Source organism: Acinonyx jubatus, chromosome E2, assembly GCF_027475565.1.
Source record: "Acinonyx jubatus isolate Ajub_Pintada_27869175 chromosome E2, VMU_Ajub_asm_v1.0, whole genome shotgun sequence".
NCBI classification, from domain to species: domain Eukaryota; kingdom Metazoa; phylum Chordata; class Mammalia; order Carnivora; family Felidae; genus Acinonyx; species Acinonyx jubatus.
In genome coordinates this window covers 11,991,596-12,016,568 of record NC_069396.1, presented here as the reverse complement: position 1 = coordinate 12,016,568, position 24,973 = coordinate 11,991,596, and the positions used below count along the sequence as shown (strand labels likewise).

At 40.0% G+C, this 24,973-nt stretch overlaps 1 protein-coding gene across 4 annotated transcripts in view; it reads right to left on the bottom strand.

Moving 5' to 3' along the window:
• The window catches only part of CFDP1 (craniofacial development protein 1), a 119,396-nt gene that overhangs the window by 84,821 nt on the left and 9,602 nt on the right, over window positions 1–24,973 (bottom strand). For all 4 annotated transcript variants that reach the window (XM_015081629.3, XM_027076230.2, XM_015081627.3 and 1 more), the window contains exons 3-5: window positions 23,662–23,881; window positions 22,997–23,124; window positions 11,585–11,704 (exon numbers count right to left, since the gene is read on the bottom strand). In XM_015081629.3, coding sequence (XP_014937115.2) covers window positions 11,585–11,704; window positions 22,997–23,124; window positions 23,662–23,881 — 468 coding nt within the window. The remainder of the gene's footprint in view (window positions 1–11,584; window positions 11,705–22,996; window positions 23,125–23,661; window positions 23,882–24,973) is intronic.

Here is a 24,973-nt window from a genome sequence, read left to right as displayed (position 1 = left end):
AGGTTTTGGCAAGAATCCAAGGCTAAGCAAATGAATACAGTAAGTGCTGGACTTCAGATCAGATTGATTTTCAATCCCTGACCAAAATAATTAGAACACAGCTGCTTGGCCTCTCCCATAAGAAAAATTCCCTGATCCAAATTAAAATATTTACCTAATATAAAACTTTCTATGTAATCATAACCTTCCATGAAATGGCAGCAAGATGCCTGTATCAGAACCTGATCAGAAAATAAGAATCACCGATTGCTATGCTTAGGATAAGTAACATTCTTCACTGTCTTTAAAACATTTGGGAATAGTAACTTCCAACATTAAGGACCTAAGAAAGAAACAGCACAGAGCATTTTAATTGATCTATAATATAGATAATTATATATATCTATATTACAGATCTATGTATATCTTATGTATATATTATACATATCTATAATATAGATCAGTTCCTAAGCTGGCTCACAATTTCTCTCAGTGTTTATAAAATTCAGATTTTTACCTGAACTCCTAGATGACAACTTTGATGATTTGATACAGTATGGAGACTACCTATAGGTGATACTCAAATCTTAATTTATTCTTTCTGTAACATTTGGCAAATACACAGAAATATAGCAGTAGTTTAATTCTTTTTTTTAAAGTTTATTCATTTATTTATTTTGAGAGAGAGAGACAGAGAGAGAGAGGAGAGAATGAGTGAGGGAGGGGCGGGGGGGGGGGGTGGGGTGGGGTGGAGAGGATCCCAAGCATAACTCAGGACTTGAACTCACAAACTGTGAGATGATGACCTGAGCCAAAACCAAGAGTTGGACACTTAATCAAATGAGCCAGCCAGGCATCCTAGGATTACTTTAATTCTTGAAAAGTCTCTTTTTGGTAAAGGCTTTCAGAGGGGAAACACAAATCAAACTAGCACATTACGAAAATCTAGTTAATGTCATGACTGTGCAGAAGACCTTGATGAATACCAGTAATGGTGTGTAGAAATGGGCCCTCTCACGTAACACGGGAGAGACTTCAAATTGGTACTATTTGCCCACATCTATTAGGATTTAAGTTGCATATACGTGATGACCCAGCAATCCCATTTCTAAGAATCTGTCCCCCAGAAATAACAGCATGAGAACATAAAAATGCATATGCAAGAATCACTACAGAATTATTCGTAACTGTGAAAGTTGGAAAACTAAATGTTCATCAATAAGGGAATGGTTACTCAAGTTATAGAATATTTACATAATGTAATACAATGCAGGCACAAAAAAAATATACATGTTCATACTGAACCTGAAACGATGCCCAAAACAGACAGTTAAGTAAAAATACAAGTTGCAGACTAACACAGAGTCCATTTTTGTTTTCATGTATATACAATGACAATGCATTAGCACAGTGGAAGGATCCGTGTAAAAGTGATAATCAGCAACTATACTGAACAACCTTGAACAACACGCATTTGAACCATACAGGTTCATTTATACGCAGTGTTTTTACAGTAAAGTACTATAAATGCATTTTTTCCCTTATGATTTTCTTAACACTTTCTTTTCTCTAGTTTATTTTATGGTAAGATATAGTATATAATTCACGTAGCATATAAAATGTGTGTTAGTCGACTATGTTATCAGTAAGGCTTCTGGTCAACAACAGGCTATTAGTGGTTAAGTTTTTGGGGAGTCAAAAGTTATACACAGATTTTTGACTGCTTAGAGAGATCAGCAACCCTAAACGCCACGTTGTTCAAAGGTAAACTGTATTAGCCTCTGGAGTTAGGAATGAAGGCAAGTGGCAAGGAAATTTCACTGTCTCCTTTCTGAAAAAACTTAAGTGATGCAACTACGGGTCATTTTTACTTTCTTATTTGTAATTAAAAAAGCATACAACAATAAAAGCTTTTGTATCTCAAGAAAGAAAATGAAAGAAGAAAAACCATTTTTCACTTTCTAAACACAACGGCAGAGCTGAAAACAAAACAAATATTAATTAAAGAAAATGCAGAAACTGTATAGTACCTAGAAATCTCATGCAAGAGACTAACCTAATTAGGCCAAGAAAAACGTAAAGCACTCAATCTAGCAAATCAAGGAAAGCTTCGTGTTCCTTGTATGCAGCCAAAGAAGAACCATTTCCGCGGGGAGGGGGGGCGGGGGTTCTGCCCTCTAGCGTACACTGAGAGAAGCTAAAGCAAATGAAACTATCAGTGCAACACATCAGCCTTTTATTAGTTACCCAAAATAGTTTCACTTCATTCCTAGAGCATCACAGTTTTCTCTTTGAATGAAGATGTCCACAACCTTGTTTCCAAATCAATTTCCAATGATCATACTTAATAAAACTCTGTGAACATAATAACTTCGGCTGTCTGTCCTTCCCTACACTCCCAGCAAAGCACCCAAAGCATTTTCCTGATAAAGGGTATAGGATATAGCAAAATAACGTTTTAAAAGTTTCTAACACGTATAGACATCTGACTTTTAAACTTAAAAGATTACTGAAGCTTGTTGAAACTGTGACTGGACACTAAGAGCAAAAGGAAGAAGACCACTCTGTAATAAAGTTCAAATCCCTAAGGATTTTCTAAGAACACTAGAATTTGTTCCACCCCGGGGCAACCTTGAAAACCGGTAGGGGCACCTCTTAGGTTCATAGTATTTGCTGTAGGTATTCTGTTCAAACTGACACAGGTTACCCCATCCCGGTAACCACAAATGAAAAATGTTCTTGCTTTGAAAGCTTTTCTATGTCTGAGATTGCTTTAGATGCTCACATTGGCCGGCACTTCACTGTTTGACCCAAATGGTCAAATATTCTACCATTCTCCCCAGCCAAAAAACAAAAAACGAAAACCGAAACCAAAAAACTACTACTAGTCTCTCCATTCATAATTACTCCAGTTCTGAGAATAGCCTGGAATAATCTCTTCAAATCAAGAATGTGAATGACATAATCCTTAATAAATTCAAAATATTCCAACTACTTACGGGAAAATCTTTCAATAATTAATTTCACTTCAATGCCAACTCATTTACTCTATACCTGCAACACCTAGGGAGGTATATTGAAAAAGCAAGTTAAGAGTAAGTTACAACTGAATGAAGTTGAGTATTTAGCATCCACTGAAGGACATGAAGGTAAAAGTCCAGTGCAGAGTAGTCTTGCCCCAGTATAAAACACATCATTCTGGAGCTGACAAGGAAGTTAACAGCAGGACCACCAACACTGCCAGAATCAATCATTTCTACTGTCACACTAGGTCCCTGAAATATCATCTGAAAAGCTATTTCTAGCTAGCCCTACCCTGGAACAAATGACGGCCAGAAGAAATGCTCTGAACTGAGATCCCCTACCCGGCTCTCCTGGCAACGCCCTCACATCAGCTGCCTACGATGGAGGCCTGAGCCCTCAGTACGAACGAATGACAGAAGCGGCAATAACCATTACCCCAGCTGACTGATCGCATCTTGTCCACAGCTTCATTGTCTGCTGACAGATTATCAATATACAAACACACCTGGAACTCATTTTTAAAAACGTGCTGCCCCTGCAATCTCCTAAAATAGTAACGAGACTGAAATACAGTACAGGAAACCCAGATTAGCCATGGTTAATGGGGAAAAGGCCTACAGGGGAAAAGGGAGGAAAGAGTCATCCAATTTCCCTAAAAAAATTACAAAATTCAAAATAGCTTTCAAAGAGTCCCTCATCAGTTATAAAGCTGAAGAGATACTTCTTACCCCCAAAAAAGTCCAACCAGGTGTGTAAGAAAGAATGGTTGCATAACACAGTGGCTGAGAGCTCAGGCTCGGGTCTCAAATGGATCTGGACTGGGATCCTGGCTCTGCCATCCATTATCTACGAGATCTCCACAAGTTAACGGCACCTTCCTGGGCCTCAGTTCCCTGGTCTATGAAATGGGCACAGAGTTAGCACCCACCTCTTAAAGTATTTGTGTAGATTAAATAATACATATAAAACACTTACCACTGTGCCTTAAATTTGGTAATTTGTCATAGGAGCTATTTATCCTTTTTAAAAAAGGTAAGGAACACTTAACAGGCAGCATGAAAAGATAACACGTCTGATATTTAATCTAAAGAACTGGTCCCCAAAGGAAACTGACCTGGTCATTAAAGGGAAACGTGTCATCCCCGTTCCTGACTACGGGAACCCAGCAGGTGACATAAATAATGAAGCAGCTGAGTCGGGACCAGGAAAGGACAAACCCCATCTATTCTGCTCCGGCTGACTGCTGCTGTAAGAAAAGAGGGAGGGCAATGGCACGACTTCTCGTTTCTCAAGAAAAGCCAGGAACCCAGATTTTTATGTCAACTCTCCTGATTTTTAAATAATGGCCGAATAAAAACCTCTATGGACAGACTTGGTCCACGAACTGCCAGTTTGTGAATGCCTGCCCTGGAATGGAGTCTCAAACTAGAAACTGAAGAAAAGCCCAGTAGTTATATAACCAAGGGACTTCAGCTCCCTAAAACAACGTGTCTCAAAGGGCACACTGTTGGCATTTTGGAAAAGAAAATTCCTCTCTGTACAAACTGTCCTAAGCACTGCAGATATTTAGTATTCCTGAACCCCACCCACTAAGTACCAGTGGTCTCCTCAAGTCTTGTGACAACCAAAATATCTCACCACACATTTCTGAACACCTCCTACTAGCAGCACCACAACCACTAAGAATAACAAAGTTAAATTCAAAAGTTAGTGGGAAGGTCAAGAACATCTATTTACAAACAGCAATAAAATAAGAACAGGGCCAGCCCTGACTCTAAACTAAACTAAACTACAAATCCCAAATTATCATCAAACAGGAAATCTCACTAAGTAGAAAGCTTGGAGTTGGCTGTGGGAACAAATCAAAAGGCTTAAATCCCTCTCCCTACTTCCAGAATTAAGACAGAAGGAAACTGCCTCATTTTTTTTCTAGTCATCGCTTTAGTAGTATTACTGAACTTCACAGTTTTCCACTGATCTTGTTTCTAACAGCCGGAGCTTACGTACAGAACAGTTCATGCTTCAAAGAAATTACCGTGGAAGAAATCTGGGCACCCACGGCACCCACCCTTCGGTAACATTCCTGGATTTTTCTCTTATTGCTCATTCTCCTATTCAAGAGCATGTCCAACCAACATGACCAAGCAATTCCACACCCAGATATATACCCAAGTGAAATAAAACCACATGTCCACACAAAAACCTGCACATGAATGTTCACAGACACGTCATTTTTAATAGCCAAAAAGTGGAAACAATTCTACGTCTATCAACTAACGAATGGATAAACAAAATGTGGTATATTCATACCATGGAGTACTATTCGACCATAAAAAGGAACACAGCACAGAAACATGAATGAAACTTGAAAACATTACACTAAGTCAAAGAAGCCAGACACAAAAGGGCAAATACTGTATGGCTCCAACTGTATAAAATATCCAAACAGGCAACCTAGACACACATAGATGGAGTGGTGGCTGCCGAGGTGTGTGGGAGAGAAATGGGAAGGGAGAGGGACTGCTTTTCTTTCCTGGGGTGATGGAAATTATCGTGGCTGCATAGCCTCGTGAGGGCACAACTCTGTGACCATGCTAAAAACCAGTGACGTGTAGAATTTAAACAGATGAGTAAATAAAAACAGCTTATAAAAGCGGTTTTTAAAAAGAAAAAGGGGCACCTGGGTGGCTCAGTCGGTTGAGTGTTCGACTTCAGCTCAGGTCATCATCTCAAGCCTTGTGACTTCAAGGCCCCATCAGGCTCTGTGCGGACAGCCCAGAGCTTGGAGCCTGCTTCGGAATCTGTGTCTCCCTCTCTCTCTGCCCCTCCCCTGCTCATGCTCTGTGTTTCTCTCTCCCTCTCTCTCTCTCTCTCTCAAATGTAAATAAACATTTAAAAATAAAAATAAATAAATAAATAAGGCACATCCAATTTTAAATCATTAAATTGACTAATACTGTTTGTTCTCCTAAAGACTATAAACAATATCACAAACCATGTCTGCTGGAATACCCACTTTGTTCTAAGTATCTTAATTATTATTATAATAATTACAAATAAGCCCTTACTCATAATATTTACTCTTTCGAAACAAGCTGATTTTCCTCTTCTTGGAGTGGCCATTCTCTAGGCATTATTAGTAACCTCACTGTGTACCTCTGTCCACCAGGAACATGGGCACGTGCCCCCTGATCAGACATTTCACAAGGGCATCAAACCAGGAGGTAAAGTCAGATTTGTGAGGTAGCTGGTCGTTTTTATTGTTGTTGATATAAACACCTATGCAGTGAATAACTTGGAGGTCCTTTCTTCTCTGTTAGTGAAAACAACTGAAATCAGATCTAGCTTTGAAATGCTCAACATGAAAGCAATTCCTTTAAAAGTAAAAGGGCTTAAACACAGATGAACATAAGTCAGAGGTCTGATTGATCACTACAAGAGATTCGGATAAAAATTAAAAACATTTCCACCTAATATTGTGGTTATGCCTACTTTTGGTTACTTTATGTGAAATGTTCAATGCTCTCTACCAGAATACTATGTATTAAAAAATGTAAAAACTTAAAAGCCAACAAGGTCATGTTAATGTTAGCTCCTGTCCAAGAGGCTGGGAGAAGACGAGATCACCTGCTCAGGCAGGAAGAATGATGCATGGATTAAAGGCTCCTGGGGACCAACTGGTCAAACACACTGAACACGGACAAACCACAGGAACAGTCAGGAACAACTGTCTTCCCAGGTTTTTAGTCTGGGTCTTCTACCTTCAGCAGGACACTATGAGCAATTCTGACTCTTCTATCTCGGGGCAATCGTTGCTAAACTGGCACAATCCACAATGTCGAGGGAGACTTTCAATAGTAAGGTCTTTTTTTGTTTATTTGTTTGTTTTCTCAATAGTCTCAATAGAACAAGAAGACAAAACTATATGGGAAAACAATGTTTTTCACTCTTACGTTTTATTGCTTCAGGCCATTCCCAATCTATAAGGAGGCAACTAAATAGTAAGCCCTTAATAAAATAAGGTGATACCTTGCAGCTAGGATTATAAACCTGTACAAGTCTGAGAGCCCGCTAGCAACCTACTGCTGGAAGACGTGAGTAATAAATGTTAGGGTTGAAAGCAAGTAGTAAATGTGGGGGTGAAGGCTGACCCAGCCAAATACCCATGAAAGCTGGATTCAAAGGGTCATCGGTGCTGGAATGAGGGCTAGGGCAGGAGACTGGGGGTGCTGGCAGGAGGAGCGGAGGGCAAGAAATGGATCAAGAGGTTAGAACAATAGAACTGTGGAAATTTAGACACGCTAAGTAGAGTACTGGGCTTTCTACAACCAACTGTAGAGAACGCTTCTTATCATCTCTGATTCCTGCCTCTAATTAAAATTGGGTGTTTGGTTTACTTCATTCCCAAAGCACAAACTTTGGCTTTTTATAGCCCAAGCAGTGTGCTATTTTAAACATGTAGAGGAAATGCATTTTCAGTTACAAACATTTGCTCCTGTGAATCTGTTCTTACTTGCTAGCAAAGGATGTGAGACAGGATGTTTTACCCTCCTGCTCTGGTTTTCCTGTATTGCTTAAATCTGTTTAGAGAGAAGAAAAATAAACAAATAAAGTGTTTTTGTTGGACAAATCTATAAACTGAAGCAACTCCAAAAATGAAAATGAAAAACATCTGCAGAAAGTATTACAATAATTTTCTTTTAATCAACTGGATTATCCCTACAGATTCTTCTCCTGAAAAGACTTCCCATGCCAGGCACGCATGGCCGGCAGCAGATACTAATACCTGCACTGATAAAATGTGCCCACGTAGACCCTCCAGATCAGATGAATTCCCCTTGACCATCTTTTCCCAAGTACAATTACAACTGGAGAAGCTTTCTGAGATACATTTCAGGAAGATGATCATGCCAACCTTGAAGGCCATCTCCTGGATTTATTTAGAAATTCAAGGTGTACTACATCAGAATTAAATGTGTCCCCATTTTCACGTACAACTCTAAACACGTTGTTTACCCAGGCAGATGCATTCTTGTAATCTGTTACATTCCATTACAGCACTCAAAGAAACAGATTTTAATTACATTTTACTTGACCCTTTCATAAGGGAGTCAGAAGTCTGTTCATCTAATGAAAAGCGTTTTACCTGTAGGCCCTTCCACATTCTGTCTGTACTTCTGTTCTCTGCCCCAGATGCTGTCATTTACGGACAGCCGGAGAGAGACCCTCTTCTTCTTCAAACCTAGTCAGGCTCCTTTGAGCCCTCTCCTCAACGAGGCCTCAATCTCGGCTCCAATCTTTGTTGGGCTTGTATCTGAGCAATTTAGCCCAATTTCAGCAAGAATCCTGCTAGGCCAGCTTTAAGAGAATTCCCCACTCTTGGTATCTGATGAAGCTCTTCATTCCCCAGCCTTGATGTGTAAGCACTCGGCCTGCCTTCAGCAAGAATCCCATTAGGTCGGCTTAGCGAGAATCTCCCTATCCCTGATGTCTCTTAGTAATTCCATCCTCTGACACCCTCTCCACTGCCCTCATCCTGGCTCCCTGGCCATAAATTCCCAACTGTCTTTGCTGTACTGACAGCTGAGCCCAATCTCTCTACGTTATTGTGATAGTCTTGACACTTGCTGCAATAATCCTGAGTGAGTTTTCCTAACCATTTTAACAACTATCAGAATGGAATGCCCTGGTAAGAAATGGGAGAGAAGGAGGAGTGAGACATCTAGGTATTTATGTCCCTGGCTTCCCCCTGGAGAATTCATTGCTCAAGTGAAGGTCTCAGCTCCCATCACGAGGCCCTCCCTGCCTCCAGTATCAAAACTGTTCCCCCTTTTGCCCCCTTTAGGTCTAGGGGAGGTAATGGAGCCTCATTCTTACTAGCCCCAGGCTCACCATACTATTCCATCCCTGTGGTTTTTCATCACTTTGTGAGTTATTAAACTCTCCTCAAAGCATCCTACTTTGACAATGCCATCTGTTTCCTGCTGGGTCTCCCTGATACAGATACCATTTCAGCAATTTATCCTTGAGAGCTATTAGCTCTTTCTAAGAAAGGAAGGCATGGATATAGAATGCTGTGAGATTTCCATGAGCGACTTAGTGACTTAAACAAGATGACCCTGTTAAGCTCCCACTTTCTCCCTCCTCTAGTTATCTTCGTAATTATAGTAACAGAGTGTTTTCTGAAACACACACAGTTTCTAAGGAGAATCTCTAAGCATCAATAGGGGATTATTTAAAGAAATACCAAGCGATTAGAAGTAAAAATTGTGCTAGGTGAAATGAACTATGCTAGGACACTAAGGTACAAGAAACTTTGCATTTCTACCTGGTACTTGATCCACAGGTAACTTTTACAGTAACAATAAATGCAAGAGACACCGTTTACTAATACCAGACATAAGCCTGGTAACCCAAGTAAAACCTACAGAAGACTGTCTATGTAACTTGGGAGTATCTGTCAATTCAGATTATAGATTCGGAAATCAGTTCAGTGGCCCATGACATTTTAAGTGACACTTATTATACACAATCATGTAAAACAGAAAATCAGAATTCACCATACATCATACAGGTAAATATTTCACCAAACTTTATTTCACTTTCTTACACACCTATATTTACGAGCATAGTATAGAGTACTGTAAAATGTATTCCTAACTGTGAGTGGCAGTCAATAAAGTCTGAAAGCTACTGGTCTGAAGAGAATCCCTTTCAAACAACTTAACAATTATAAGGCTAAAAACATGCTGTTTCAGCCTAGAGCCTCACATTTTTTGAAATCTGAACCCGTACTAAAAATATCATTTGTCACTCAGCATAGCTGCATCAATAACCAAAGTAAAAATTTGATGAAACAATACTTACCATATAATATAGTATGATATTTTTTTATCCCATTTTCTTTCTTTCTTTTTTTTTTTTTAAGTAGGCTCCTTGCTGGGTGTGGAGCCCAATGCGGGGCTTGAACTCATGACCCTGAGAGAGCAAAACCTGAGCTGAGATCAAGAGTCAATTGCTTAAATGACTAAGCCACCCAGGAGCCCCAGTTTCTTTTGAACAATGATTGCAAACCATAGCTTGAAAGCTACTGGCCTAAAATATTAACAGGGCCAGTGTGGAGAACTCTGCTCACACCACTCTGTTCACGTCGTTTCCGCTGTGGTAGCAAGCTCTCAAATCCCTTTCCTTCTCAGGTTTCGGTGTAACTGCTACATGACTTCTGGTACCCACTCGCTCCAGTGGGAGAGAAACACATGGAATAAGGAGCAGATAAAGAGGCCAGGGCAGATGCGGACACGGCCTGGCCACGTCCTCGTGCTCACCATCACGGCACACCTGGAGAGCAGGATCTTCCTCAAGCACCCGAACTCACAGCCTGAGCGCGGCAGGCATGCAGAAGCAGCCCTGAGCCAGTGACAGGTGGAAGCCAGAGGGTAACTATTCCAGTCTCCTCACCCTCTTTGAGCTGTTCACCACCATCCTGAGATGCCTAGCAAAACCAAATGAGTACCAGCCACTACCGGCAGTAACCTGCTAGAACATACATCCCGGCCAGGCTGCATTCTCAGCCTTTCCCACCTCCTTCCAGAAGCCCTGGAGTCACCTCTCACATCAATGACTCGTACTCAAACCTTTGTCTCAGGGTCTGCTTCTGGGTAAACGCAACCTAGATGAGCACACACCCGGTTACACAGCACTGTCTGGGGCCAGGGCTGCAAAGATGAGAAAGGACCGTCCTAGAAAAGCCCATAGTCTGATAAGAAAACCAACAATTTTTGTTTTTTAATGTAAAAACCCAGACAAAACTTTACCGTTCATAGCGACGAGATAGGTAGGTATGTTTAGGGAGGGAAGGAAGAAGTGACAGACTGTGACCGAAGGGTCGGAGAAGCCCCTGGAAGTGACCTGTTCCACCTCAAACCCTCCAGGACACAGGCCTTCCCACAGAAGTCAGCGGCTGGCCAATGGGCACTGGCCCCGGGCCGGGATCCGCATTCCCGTGCCTGTATGCTAGCACCACGCCTTCTCATATTGGCCGTGATGCTTTACATCTTACATACATGTTAAGAGGAAGGGAATTTTTATTTCCTCCAAAGGAAAACATTCAACTCTTCAGCTAAAAATAACTCAAGTAATATGGAAAATATGAAGAAAGAAAAATTATTAAGTTCCTGACAACGCGCTAACAGAATTATTTGTAAATCAGCTTTGACCTTCCTATGGTCCTTTGAGGTCCTTGGGGGATGGGACCGAGTACTCTATCCCAATTTCCACTAGAAGTTCTAATAAACTGCTGATATTTTCATACAAAAATGATTTTTAAAAGTAAAGTCTACTACATGTTCAGCTCTGTGGTCAACACTGGAAATCAGCACTTTTTTCAGGCTGGAAGCAAACGAGAAACCTAAGGCTAATTTTCCTTTGCATCTTCCATTTTGGCGACTATTTCAGGAAAGGCAAAGCGGCAGCAGAATTCCTGCTGTGGGGAAGTGAGTCCCACGAGCTAAAGGGGGTCCGTGTCCTGAAAGCCGCTTCGCCAGCCGCCAGGCGCACCTGAGCCCGAGAGCAGGACACTCACCCGGACCCCGCAGGGAGTGGCGGCACAGCTGCGGGGCCAGCCGCCTGTGGCTTTTCTTTCTCGTTTTGCTTGAAGAAAGATTTGGCTTCTTTAGATGTTGCATCCACTTCCTTAGTCACCCTGCAAGGAAGCAGATGTCAAGTTTACAAGAAGAATAAAAAGAGAGAAACAAAATCTAAGGGGAATAAATGACACTAAGAAAGGAAAACACCCACTGAGCTTACGGTGAGTTCTGGCTACTGAGTGAGGTTTCTGATTCAAGTCCACTACAACAGTTCTAAAGAAAGGCATTTTTCCCTTACTAAGTGAACAACAACGAATGTACCTCATGTCCCTAAAATCCCCTCCATTACTTCTGCCAGAAGGCCACACGCTCCCGCAGTCACTGCTGACTCACAGCCCCTGTGGCTACCGACATGATGGCTGAGAAGGCTCTGCCACTCACCTCACGTGGAGATGAGGACTCCTATTTAAAGGTCTAGTAAAAGTTGGATTAGGGAGATGGAATATTTGGGAGGAAAACACTACATTATTTCAAGAAGAGCAACAGTATAAACAATTGGAAATACTCCGCAGAATGCTCCTATTTTACAGCTAAAATAACTGAAAGATGAAACAAAATACCTTAAAACTGGCTAGATCAACACCCATTTGGGAGTGGAAAAAAGCTACAGGATTGAGAATCCTGTCCAATTTCAAACCTGGAAGAATGGTCCTCAACAAAACTGAGTCCTAAGAGGATCAAATAAGGTTATCTACACTGTCTGAAATCTCCGCTAAAGAGAGAAGTGTCTAATGCCTGCTCAGTCTTGCCAAGTCAATAAAAACACCTGAGGAATTTTGTTTAAATTCCAATCTATCTGTAGGAGGGCCCAAGATTAAGGTCATCGTACTCTAAATGTTCAACCAGGTCCTCCAGTAAACTGGCCAAGAATAATGGCAGGTGAATCCAATAAATTCCATCTTTGCAGGAATGTAAACCTGTCTCTTCTCTCCTTCCATCCAGGCTTCTTGGGAGCAGAAGCAAGTTTTCTTACTGAGAGCCATCTCATTCCCGCATTCAGCGCTGTGTCACCTACTCAAGCGGCACAGAGTAAGAGTTGGAGAGTTTTGTATTGAGAATCTTCACTGGGAAAGACTGGCCAAGTTAATCTTGAGGGGTGACTTAAAGCAACACTACCTTCTGTTACTCTCCTGCCCACATTCTTGCGATGGCTCAGTATTACTCAGAGGATCAAATATAAATTGCCAAACCTCCCATTCAAGACCCTCCAAAATCTAGTCCTACCTTACTCTTTATCAGGCTTAATGTGTGTGTGTGTCTCTCTACTCTCCCAATGAACTTCTCAGTAATGAGAGTCAAGAGTCAAAAACAGGACAGAGAATTTATACCACAGATTAGATCATCATTCAGCAAATATACACTCCTTTCCTGTTAAGCAAGAAGAAACTTGTCTAACCCCCTGATGTTGAGCTTGGGCACACGCTTCAATGGTCAATGAGATGTCTGACAGGAAAAGGTTTAACGTGTCTGTGCTCTTTCACTTGCCCCTTGAGTTCCCCACGTTTGGCCCCATAAGAAGAATACGCCTCAAGCTGGTCCAAGATGGCTGAAAGACACACACTGCAGATCTGAATCCAACAAGCAGCTTAGAGCCCAATCCTTGAGATCAGCTGAACCCCAGATACTCAGAAACACACAGGCAACAAACAAACGCTTGTTGTATACCAGAGTTTTGGGGATGGTTTGTCACACAGCGTTTCTGTTGCAATGGCTGACACATTTACATTTCATGAGCAAGAAACAGGAAATCTAAGGAGTTAAGTCACTTTTCCAAGACTGTCCAGAGATTAAGCAGCAATGCTAGAGAAAACTCCATACTAGACTCTGTTTCTCAAAGATGGTTGCCACAACCCATTCTACATGCTCTTCCAAAACCCGACATCACCTCAACGAGAAGGGAGGTATAGGGCACCCCCTCCTTTTAATCAGGTGGGCCTTTGTGCTGCCAATTTACAGAGTTCGGTGGAGATGGCACTACATGACTCCTGAGGCTAGCTGAGAAGATGACACAGCTCTTACCTGGCGCTCTCTCTTGAGAATGCAACCTCTAAACCTCAAGTTACCATGCAAGATGCCTGGCTCTTCTGGTCCACCACGCTACGGAGAACATACAGGAAGACCACACAGAAAGGGATGCCTGAAGAGCGTGCTCCGGTCCAGGCCTAAGACATGAGAACAAGGAAACTTTCGAGGTGGCTTCATATCCAGCCACTAACTACAACTGCTTGACACCCTACGCGAGAGCTGCCTGAGCCCAGCTATCCTCCAGAACTATGAGAAATTACAATAAAACAATTGTTTTATGCCACTAAACTCTGAAGTAATTCCTTACACTGCTATAGAGGCAACCAAAACAAACCCACACCCAAACCTAAACCTTAATGCAGAGTCCCAGGGTACTGGACTAAAAAGAGTTGCTTTGCATCTCCTTGCCCTGGGTAGAATCTGGGGGCAGACCTGAGATGGCTCATTAAGAACAAGTGGATACTCAGCACGCCTGGGTGGCTCAGTTGGTAAAGCGTCTGACTTCCACTCAGGTCATGATCTCACGGCTCGTGGGTTCGAGCCCCATAGTGGGCTCTGTGCTGACAGCTCAGAGCCTGGAGCCTGCTTCGGATTCTGTGTCTCCCTCTCTCTCTGCCCTCCCCCCACTCATCTTCTCTTCCTCTCTCAAAAATAAACATTAAAAAAAATTTTTTTTTAAGGAACAAGCAGATACTTGCACTTAGAAATGATGGTCTGAACATACACTTGATTCTCTACTCCCTACTACACAGTGGTAAATAAATTTACAAAGGGCAAAATTACACAAGGATACGATGAAAAGATGCAACAGAAAAAAGATGCCACTCAAATTTTCTAAAGGTAGAAAGTAAAGAAACAAGTAGAAATTGGCTTTGGTTTTTGTTTTCTCTGACCTAAGCCTACAGCCATACGGAACGGCGAACAAGCAAGCCGATTTGTACTATGCTATTCCAGAATGGCTCAGTAAATTGAAATACCAGGAACCTTTGAAGGGAGAAGGAGAGGAGCAGGGCTAACATGAGTTGCAAGTCTGTATCAGGAGCAACTAGATCCCAGACCCTCTTCTTGAACCTCATACCATATGCTGTCCCCCATCCAACCTGGCAAAACCCCATTACTCGTTGGAGAAATGAAAACCACAGAATTTCCAAACTCATTGGGCAGGGCTGAAGTCTCATTGTGAAAACAGGGTAATTAAATGAAAATCTATTTATTCACTCTTCCCTTACCACAGCAACCTCGAAAGCTCCACGCGGCTGAGTTAGTTACAGGATGGAGGGCTGCCCACGTGGACTGGACTTGGCACCAGTAAGAAATATGTATATAGAGCTGACCCTCAAACAACATGGGGTTAGGAGCACCGACCCCCCACACACCTGAAAATATGCGTATAAGCTCTTACTTCCCCAAACTTAACTACTAATAGCCTACTGTTGGTAGGAGGCCTTACTGATAACATAAACGATTTCACACATTTTGTGTAAGTATTACACCATTTTCTTATAATAAAGTAAGCTAAAGAGAAAAAAATATTACAAAAATTACACAAGAAAAAATACACACTGAAGCGGACCCACACTTCAAACCTGTGCTGTTCAAAGGGTCAACTGTACTGTGTTAAGCTGCTGAGTTTCTGGGTTTGTTTCCACAGCATAGCCTAGCATAGTTTCATGATTATTATCAACTGAATAGGAATTTCAGAAAAAGAGAAAATACGTTAGAGGTTGTCAACAAAAAAAAGAAACTTTACTACTGACTTCCCGCAGCATAGCTGACATCGCAAATTTTAAGATCCACATCAAGGCACATCACTGTAAGATCTTAGAATGTGCACAATAACAGATGAAGATCAAGCGGTCCAAGGAAAGTAAAAGAAGCCTTTATGCAAAGCATGTTTTGTTTTGTTCACTTGTTTTACCACAGCAATGACAAAGCTCTTGCCGCGGCCGCCTAAAGCAATTTGGTCAACAGTTTCTGAAAAGCAACCTAGACCCTAGATCCAGGAGCTGTGTTAGATATGGAACGTATAAATAAAAATATATGCATAGTCTCTGCCCTTTAGGGGCTCACAGTCCATCAGGACAGCCAACCATGAAATAAATCATGACAACACAGGATATATAGTAAGTTCCACAAAGAAACCATGAAAAAAGCAGAGCCTATGGGAGTATCTCTGTTAGTTTCTTAATGCCAAGGTCCTTTCCACAGTCACAAAGAAATGACATCTATAAACTGTTATGTTTCTCTCAGGGACTTTAGGAATCAACAAGAAAAAACATAAGCAGACTTTTACTCTTCATTGATAGTTATGTCTGGAAGAAATCCATTTTTTTAAAAATTCTTTTTAATGTTTATTTTTCACAGAGAGAGACAGAGCACAAATGGGGGAGGCGCAGAGAGAGGGAGACACAAGATCTGAAGCAGGCTCCAGGCTCCTAGATGTCAGCACAGAGCCTGACGTGGGGCTCGAACTCGTGAATGGCGAGATCATGACCTGAGCCAAAGTCAGATGCTTAACTCACTAAGCCACCCACGTGCCTCTAGAAGAAATCCATTTTTAATAATCAGTAAGAACTTCAGCTCTCAAAATATCTTCTTCAAGGAAGAGAACAGTTAGGGGTGCCTGGGTGGCTCAGTCAGTTAAGCATCCAATTCTGGGTCTCCGCTCAGGTCATGATCTCACAGAGGCCAAGCCCCTAACAGGCTCTACATTGACAGCCAGGGAGCCTGCTTGGGATTCTCTCTTTCTCTGCCCCTCCACAGCTCGCGGACAGAAACTGTCTTAAAACAAATAAATAGGGGCACCTGGGTAGCTCAGTTAGTTAAGCGTCTGACTTCATCTCAGGTCATGATCTCATGGTTCGTGAGTTCGAGCCCCGTGTCAGGCTCTGTGCTAACAGCTCAGAGCCTGGAGCTTCAAATTCTGGGTCTCTCTCTCTCTCTCTCTCTCTCTCTCTCTCTCTCTCTCTCTGCCCCTCACCACTCATGCTGTCTCTGTGTCTCAAAAATAAACATTAAAAAAAATTAAATAAACTTAAAAAAAAAAAGGACAACAGTTAAATTATAGACCACTTCAAATATACAAGAGGGAACCCTGACAGGAAACACCCACTATTAGCAATAGTCAGTTCAAGTGTTATCAGCAGAAATGTCATTTTAACTTCATTTCACTTCCTCAGAACTTCCTCAAAAGTCTTTATTTAGGCAGAAACTTTCCATGACTGGCCTTTTCCAAAAGGTGAATCATTTGGGAAAGTCTGAGCTAACTGGCTCAGCTGGTTATGTGATACAGAAGAATAAAAACTACTATTTTCCTGGGGTGCCTGGGTGGCTGAGTCAGTTAAATGTCCAACTTCCGCTCAGGTCATGATCTCGAGACTTGTTGAGTTCGAGCCCCACATCAAGCTCTGTGCTACAGCTCAGAGCCTGAAGCATGCTTCAGAATGAATGAATCAATCAATCAATCTCTCTCTCTCTCTCTCTCTCACTCTGCCACTCTCTCTCACTCTGCCTCCCCCACTGGTGCTTTGCCTCTCTCTCAAAAATAAATAAATAAACATTAAAAAACAAACAAACAATTTTTCCTCATTCCTAAAGGATTACAAGCTACACATTTTTCAAGGGCAAAGAAAACTAAACAAAAAGATAAAAATCCAAAGCTTAATCATAAGACATAATTAAACATAAAAAACTAACTTTGTGCTAACACTACCTTATGCTTATACTTACAAATTCTTACAGTCATCACTAGCTCTTTCTCACATTTCTTAGATGCAGTAATGCTCTTAACTTGATACAAAGGGAAAAAGAAAAAGCAGAATAATGACATCAAGGGATTAAAAGATATGCTCAAATCCATATGTTAGGTTTGCATCTGGCTGTCAATTATAATTCAGGCCTCCCAAATTCCTATGTGAGGACTTCTTACAATACCTAAATTTTAAGTATAAATAATCTAAGTTAAAAAAAATCCTGCCAAATGCCAATTATTAACAGGGTTTTATTTTCTTTAGGAGGAAGGAGTTATAGAGAACGTTTGCTTGTCCCATTACGTATCTCTGCAATATACATTTTTTAAGTAAAAAATGTACATTACTTCTGAATATGAAATGTATACATGAGAATGTATACATTTGTAGGGGGAAAAAAAGGTGCTTCCCTGAGCAATTTCTTTGTTTCTTTTTTTTTAAAAGACATCATGCTGCCCTCTTCTGACAAATGATAGAAATAGCAGATTCCCAAATACCTATCCAGTACTTAAAATTCCCATCCCCTTGCTTTACAAAATGAAATAGGAAATTTGTGTCATTAATATAAATACTAATACATTCACAAAATTTATTTGATCAGAAAATTTAATGATTTCTCATAACAACAGTTATTTACCAGCTTTTCTTACTCCCTGTGTAGGGCTGATCATAAAGCTGTAAATCTTTCCTGGTTACCCTATATGACACATGGGAAATAATACAAGCCAAGAAAGAGTTCTAAAACTTTTTATATATTCCTAATGGTGTATCAAACACTTTCTGCATTATTTTGTACGATTTCCAAACCATTAAAGGCTTACTGTCAGTGTTCTGCTACCCTCTACTGGAGAACTCTATATATAGTTTCCAGTGTGATTTCTGACAGCAAAATAACATTACTAATTCACATCATCAAGAATTATCTAATGGATCCCAAAATGATTGATTATCAGGGAAAAGAGTGTCTTTACAATGGAGAATTCTGATAGATATTGCCTAAGTGGTCTAACTTACTGTTATTGATGTACTAGAAAGAAAACGTCACCTAGCATTTTTGTCTAGGTGATGAATCTGAAGCCTATCATGAGTAAACTATGCAAAATTCCAAACTAAGGACCATCCTGCAAAACAGATGGACTCTTAAAAACATACAATTGCTGGGGCGCCTGGGTAGCTCAGTCAGTTAAGCGTCTGGCATGCACTCAGGTCATGATCTCACAGTTCGTGAGTTTGAGCTCTGCGTCGGGCTCTGTGCTGACAGCTCAGAGCGTGGAGCCTGCCTTAGATTCTGTGTTCCCCTCTCTCTCTGCCCTCCCCGGCTTGCGCTCTGTTTGTCACTCACAAAAATAAACAAACATTAAAAAACAAAAACAAAAAAACATACAATCGACCCTTGAAAAAGGAGCAGTTAGGGGTGCTGCTACCTGCCCACCACATAGTCCAAAATCCACATGTAACTTTTGACTGCCCCCAACTTAACCATTAAAAGGCTACTGTTAACTAGACACCTTACTGATAACATAAACAATTAACACACACTTTGCATATGTATTACATACTGTATTCTTACAATAAACTAAGCTAGAGAAAAGAAAATGTTACTAAGAAAATCATAAGGAAAATACATTTATGGTACTGTGCTGTATTTAGTGGAAACAAAAATCTACTTACAAATAGACCCATGTAGCTCAAACCTGTGTTGTCCAAGGGTCAACTCTATATACCAGTGTCACGAAATACTTAAATGAAAGGCTTAAAAAAAGGGCTTAACAAGAAAAGACTAAAAATACTAAATGCAGAGTGTAATCTTGGATTAGATATTGGACTTGAACAAGAAATACAGCTATAAAAGAATTTATCATTGGAAAAACTGGTAAAAAACTTTAGTATTGCATATAGAGCTACTTAAAATGTGGGCTACAAAACTAATTGTTATTGGTCCAATACAAGATGGGTACAGAAAATGTAAGTATTTGAAAATTTGTTTAGCAATCTGACAATGTCACAATATTCAAGACACGACTAGTGGACTCAATGAATACAGAACAATTTGGATACTGTCAAACTCGCAAGGTGGTCACATGTGACAGTGTATTAGTCACACACAGTGCAACACTATAATGCGTGTGATAGTTTAGGGTTATTTTATCAAAACCCCAAAATGTGATAAAACATAAGCATTTATTTTTATAAATTATTTTTACAATCATTCTAATTGTTAACCGAGTGTGGCTTTTTAAATTTATAGTTTAAAATTAAATTAAGACGGGGCCCCTGGATGGCTCAGTCAGTTAAGCGTCCAACTTTGGCTCAGGTCCTGATCTCACAGTTCGTGGGTTCAAGGCCCGCTTCGGGCTCTGTGCTGACAGCTCAGAGCCTGGAGTCTGCTTCAGATTTTTTTGTCTCCCTCTCTCTCTGCCCCTCCCCCCACTCAGGCTTTCTCTTTCTCTGAAAAATGAATAAACCTTAAAAAAATTTTTTTTAAATAATTAAATTAAGAAAGTAAAATCAGTATTATTTTCTTAATCCTAATGTAGTGATGGCAAAACAAGCCTCCCTGGGTATTTCTCTAAAGAAAACAAAGCTTTTCTGAATGCAGCAGTAGTAAACCACGTGATGATGGAAGCAATTCCAAAGAAACAAGGCCAATGGAAGGTCAAACTGCTTTTACTTTATGAGCACTCATACACGGAGTTTGGTTTTTGATCATGTAGTGCTAAAACCATAGTGAGCTCTTTGCAGATGTTCTGGCTAATGAGGCAACGAATTCATCAAAACTTCATTGGTATTTATATACAAATCATAAATCCAAAATCAAAAGAATTCTTTGAAAGAAAGAGTACTGACCTAAAAAGCCAATAGAAACAGGTGCCAAATTCCATACATTAACGTTAATTAGTGTATTGTAGTCCTCCGAGAAAGAAGCACTTTTGGTTAACTAAAGAAGAATAAGCCACCACCAAGACATCAGTCAGACTTTATGGAAGATGTCTGCTTGGAAAGCTTGGTGAATCTGTGATAAAGAAGGTGATTCAAGTACAACTTTCCAATAACACCACAGCTTGAAGGCTTCAAGATCTAGCTTATGATAGTGAGAATGATAATAAAGTTAGCAAAATGTTTTTTCAATGCATTTGAAGAATGCCAGGTTATTATTAACATGAAAATTATGATACATGTGTGATTTAAACATGAGGGTGATGCAAAGGATTCTTTTATCAGTTTCTGGTTGACAAACATTAACTGACACCAGTCTGTATAATAAAACTAAGATTGCACTGTTAACAATGTGATTTGGAATTTAAGTGTATCAAAGAGTATGTTCTAATGGCACAGCTGCAAGACAGGAGAACAGATTAGATTGAGGAGCTTGTGCTAGAACATAAAATTAACACACTGCTTCCTTCACTGAGAAAAATCCTGCCACCAAAACAAACAACTCCACTGTTCTTAGTACAGCAGTAAAAATTGTAAATTATGTAAGGCTAATGCACTACATTTTTTCAATGCCTGTCTTTGTATGTGTTAAGCTGAAAGCTGACCGGAAATGTACATGTTATATCGCGTGCTGAGGTACAATGGTTATGAAAGAGAAAAATGCTGTTGACAAGATGAGTTCAGAATAAACTTAGTGTCTTTAAAAGAAAAACACCAGTTGGCCTCCAATTTTAAAGATCTCAATCAGACAGTATAACTTGGCTTATTTGTCTGACCTTTTGTATTTTTAATAATCTTAGTACTTCCATGCAAGGAAATGATTCAACATGATTTCAGTAGCAAATAAATTATAAATAAAAACGAAAGCCAGAAGCCTGGAAGAACAGAGTTTCTACAGATTAACATGTCTCACTCAAAGTTCTGAATTCCATTTTCTGTCAAAAGAACAGCCAGACACAGGGAATTCATGCATACAGAATTCCTGTTTTCCACTGAAATATAACTTAAATTTAATTATAACCTGACAGGACAAATTGTTGGAATCGGCTACTGATGAAGCATTAAAGATAAACTTTGAAAATACAGTATCACTGACTTCATTCTGTGTAACAGTAAAAATAAAAATCTTGAACTTAACTGAAACAGTTTTAAAATCTATATTTCCATCCTCACGAGAATATCTGTGAGATGGGTTTATGATGAGGATTATTAAGAAAAAGAAAGAAAGACAGGGCGCCTGGGTGGCTCAGTCGGTTAAGCGTCCAACTTCGGCTCAGGCCATGATCTCACAGTATGTGGGTTCAAAACTTGCGTCGGGCTCTATGCTGACAGCTCAGAGCCTAGAGTCTGCTTCGGATTCTGTGTCTCCCTCTCTCTCTGCTCCTACCCCACTCACGCTGTCTCTCTCTCTCTCAAAAATAAACATAAAAAAAAAAAAACCCCACAGAATTTACATATCCATTATCCTCCAGTAGTGCGATCATGTATCCATCATAGACACAATAAATTAACAAAGAAATGAGCTATTTTGTCACATTAAAAACTAAAAATTAATATATACAAGTATGTATTCAAGGTGTGCATCTAGATGTTAAGTATTGAGAACTGATATTTTACTCCTGGTTTTTTGTTTTGTTTTTATTATAGAATAATGTAAACGTATAAACAGAACAGTGATTCCCTGTACTAATTATTTATACTCCCACCTTCAATAAACAGCATGCAGAACTATATAAATCTCTTCCTATTCCTATCTGATGTTCACTTAGACTATATTTATTGAAATGCATATTTGTATCTGTTGAATCTCATTGTTAAAAATTTGGGCTTGTATTTTCTCTATCTTTTAAATTTATTTTTCTAGCAATTCCTTTTTATTGTGTTTTATAAGAGTATTGGTCTGCAGCAAGTTGAAAATTGTAAATCAGCATCCTTCACCACAGATTTAGATAATAATGTGCATTAATGTGAAATTTAGTGGATGTAACAGTTATGTTATACCATGAAGAAGAATGCCCGCGTTCTTAGGAAACTGTGCAGACATATTTAAGAGTGAAGCATCATGATGACTACAAGCAATTCTCAAATGGTTCAGCCAAAACAAAAAGACAATAATACAGATCTAGATGATGGAGACAGAGGCCACACATTAACAAGTGGTGAATGTGTATAATAGGTATACGGGTACTCATTGTAATACTAATTCTTGTAGCATAATGCTGTGTGAAATCTTTCAGAAGAAGTTGGGGAAAAATATTTTTAAAAAAATAAAAAGTTCTGCTCCACACAATTTATAAAACTAATAATGCCAAATTCTTTTTTCCAATATGAATTTTGGGGAGAAAATGGGAGAAATGACTCTTGCGAAAAATGACTCAGCCAAAGTCACAAGGCATGGCAATAAGTGGAACCAAATACTTAACTCTTTTTTTTTTTTTCTCTCAGACACTTCACAATACCTACAACTACATCATGTTCCCTGATAATTCATGGAACCACCACTTTCCTGCAGTGGAAAACAAAACTCTTCCAAAATATTATGATGATAGAGTAGAATGAAGCCAGATGTCTAACACCATTCAGAAAGATGCTCATTTTTAAACAAACTAGTTTCAAAGTCTGTAACGGTCACCTTACCTGACTTCTTCACCAGCAAAATCAAACACCTTGGTGATTTTAACTTTTTCAGTTTCTTTAGGTTTCTCCAGCTCTTCTGCTCTGACCAACAATTTACTTGAACCCGTCCCTTCAGTCTTCCCTCCACTCTATGAAAAAGGTAAGAGATACCATCACAGTTTCACATAAGGATGAAACCTAAAAGAACCATCCCAACATGCTATTTTGGGCTATTCTGAAATGTTTCACCTCCAAACTGAAGACCTACTGGAAATGTATTTGATTAGAAAGGCTTGCTTTTTCTACCATAGGGAATGCTTTGCCTTTTGCTTAGAATTCTTTTTAAAAGGCATCCGGTCACAGGGTGCCTGGGTGGCTCAGTCAGTTGAGTGTTCAACTTCAGCTCATGATCTCACAGTTTGTGAGTTCAAGCCCTGCATTGGGCTCTGTGCTGTCAGCTTGGAGCCTGCTTTGGATTCTGTGTCTCCCTCTCTCTCTGCCCCTCCCCCACTTGCAGTTTGCCTCTCTCAATCTCTCAAAAATAAGTAAATGGAAAAAAGGAAAAAAAAAAGGCATCTGGTCTGACTTCTGCTGTAAGCATCAAATCTCAGTTTGGAAAAAAAAGTCTATCCGGGGAACTTAGGGTATTTCCAGAAAGCTTACACCTCATTTGGCTATCGACTTACTTTAACTTGTGTATTTGGGGGCACTTTTGGCTTTGGTCCTACATCGTTGAGGAAGCTGGCCCAGAGCTCATCCTCCTTCTTCCTCCTTGCGTCGTCTGAGCCAATGTCCTTTTCCTGCTCCGCAGCTGCATCTCCGTCCTCACTGCTACTTCCCTCGGAGTCCTGGTTGGCGTCCTCCTCGTCCTCTTCTGCTAATGAGAGGCCACCTTGTTTTCTCTTCCTAAATCACCAACAGTCACAAGGAAAAGGAAAGACAAGACAGATAATGTGAAATTATTTCAGCTATCCCCTCCTCGATTCCAAACATACTGTCGCAAATCCGAGAAAACTTTAAAATCTGAGGACTACTGGTTAACACCCCACCACCCCCCTGGGGAAGGCAGGGGAGGTAAGCTGAGATTCTGTGGAAGGAAAGAATTGAGCTCATACAGTTAGCAATTTCCCCAAACACTGAGACTCAAAATATAGTGATTTACTTCTAAATCAGGACCAGCTATTTTCATGAAGAAAACACCCAAAATCACCTCACAGAATCAATCTGTCCAGGAAGTGTGTTCCAAGAACATATACTCCAATTGGAGAACATGTTCTATTGAGGAGAGCACCAAATTTATTGGCACTGTTTCTTCCTAGAGTTCTCAGGAGGTAAAAAAAAAAAAAAAAAAAAAAATCCATGTTTTTTCCTACTTCCTGAAAATATGAAAGCTGGCATACAGAAAAACTCAAGGACCAGAGAACTGGGCCCAAGACCTAAAAGAGTGAATTGCTTCTTAGACTATTCTGACTTCAATTTTCATTATGAAAATTCTTTTTTCCTTTTTTATAAATGATAATCTACTTTTTTGCTTCAATGCCCAAAAAGATATAAATACTAATCAAAGAGAGATAAAAGATTTCTATGGAAGATTCTCTTATCTGAGCTAAATAGCCTGTCAAAATTTTCATAATTTGGTGGTGGCGGGGGTGTAATACATTAGCAGGCCTATGGAATGCAATTTGCTAATATTTATTAAAATTTTTTTTTTACTGTACAAACCCTGGATCAAATGATTCTACTTCTACAGATCTGTTTCACAGATATACTTGTACCTGTACAAAAAGACGTAACAAAGAATACTCACTGCAGTCTTGTTTGTTGTAGGAAAGACAAGGTATAACCTAAATGCCCTTCAATAAGGGAATGCTTAAAACAAGGTGTAACCACCTAATGTAACAGTATGCAGTCACTAAAAAGAAGGTATAGGTAACTGTACTGCTGTGCTATCACCTCCAAGATGTGAGACAGTGAAAACAAGAAACCATACACAGAGGA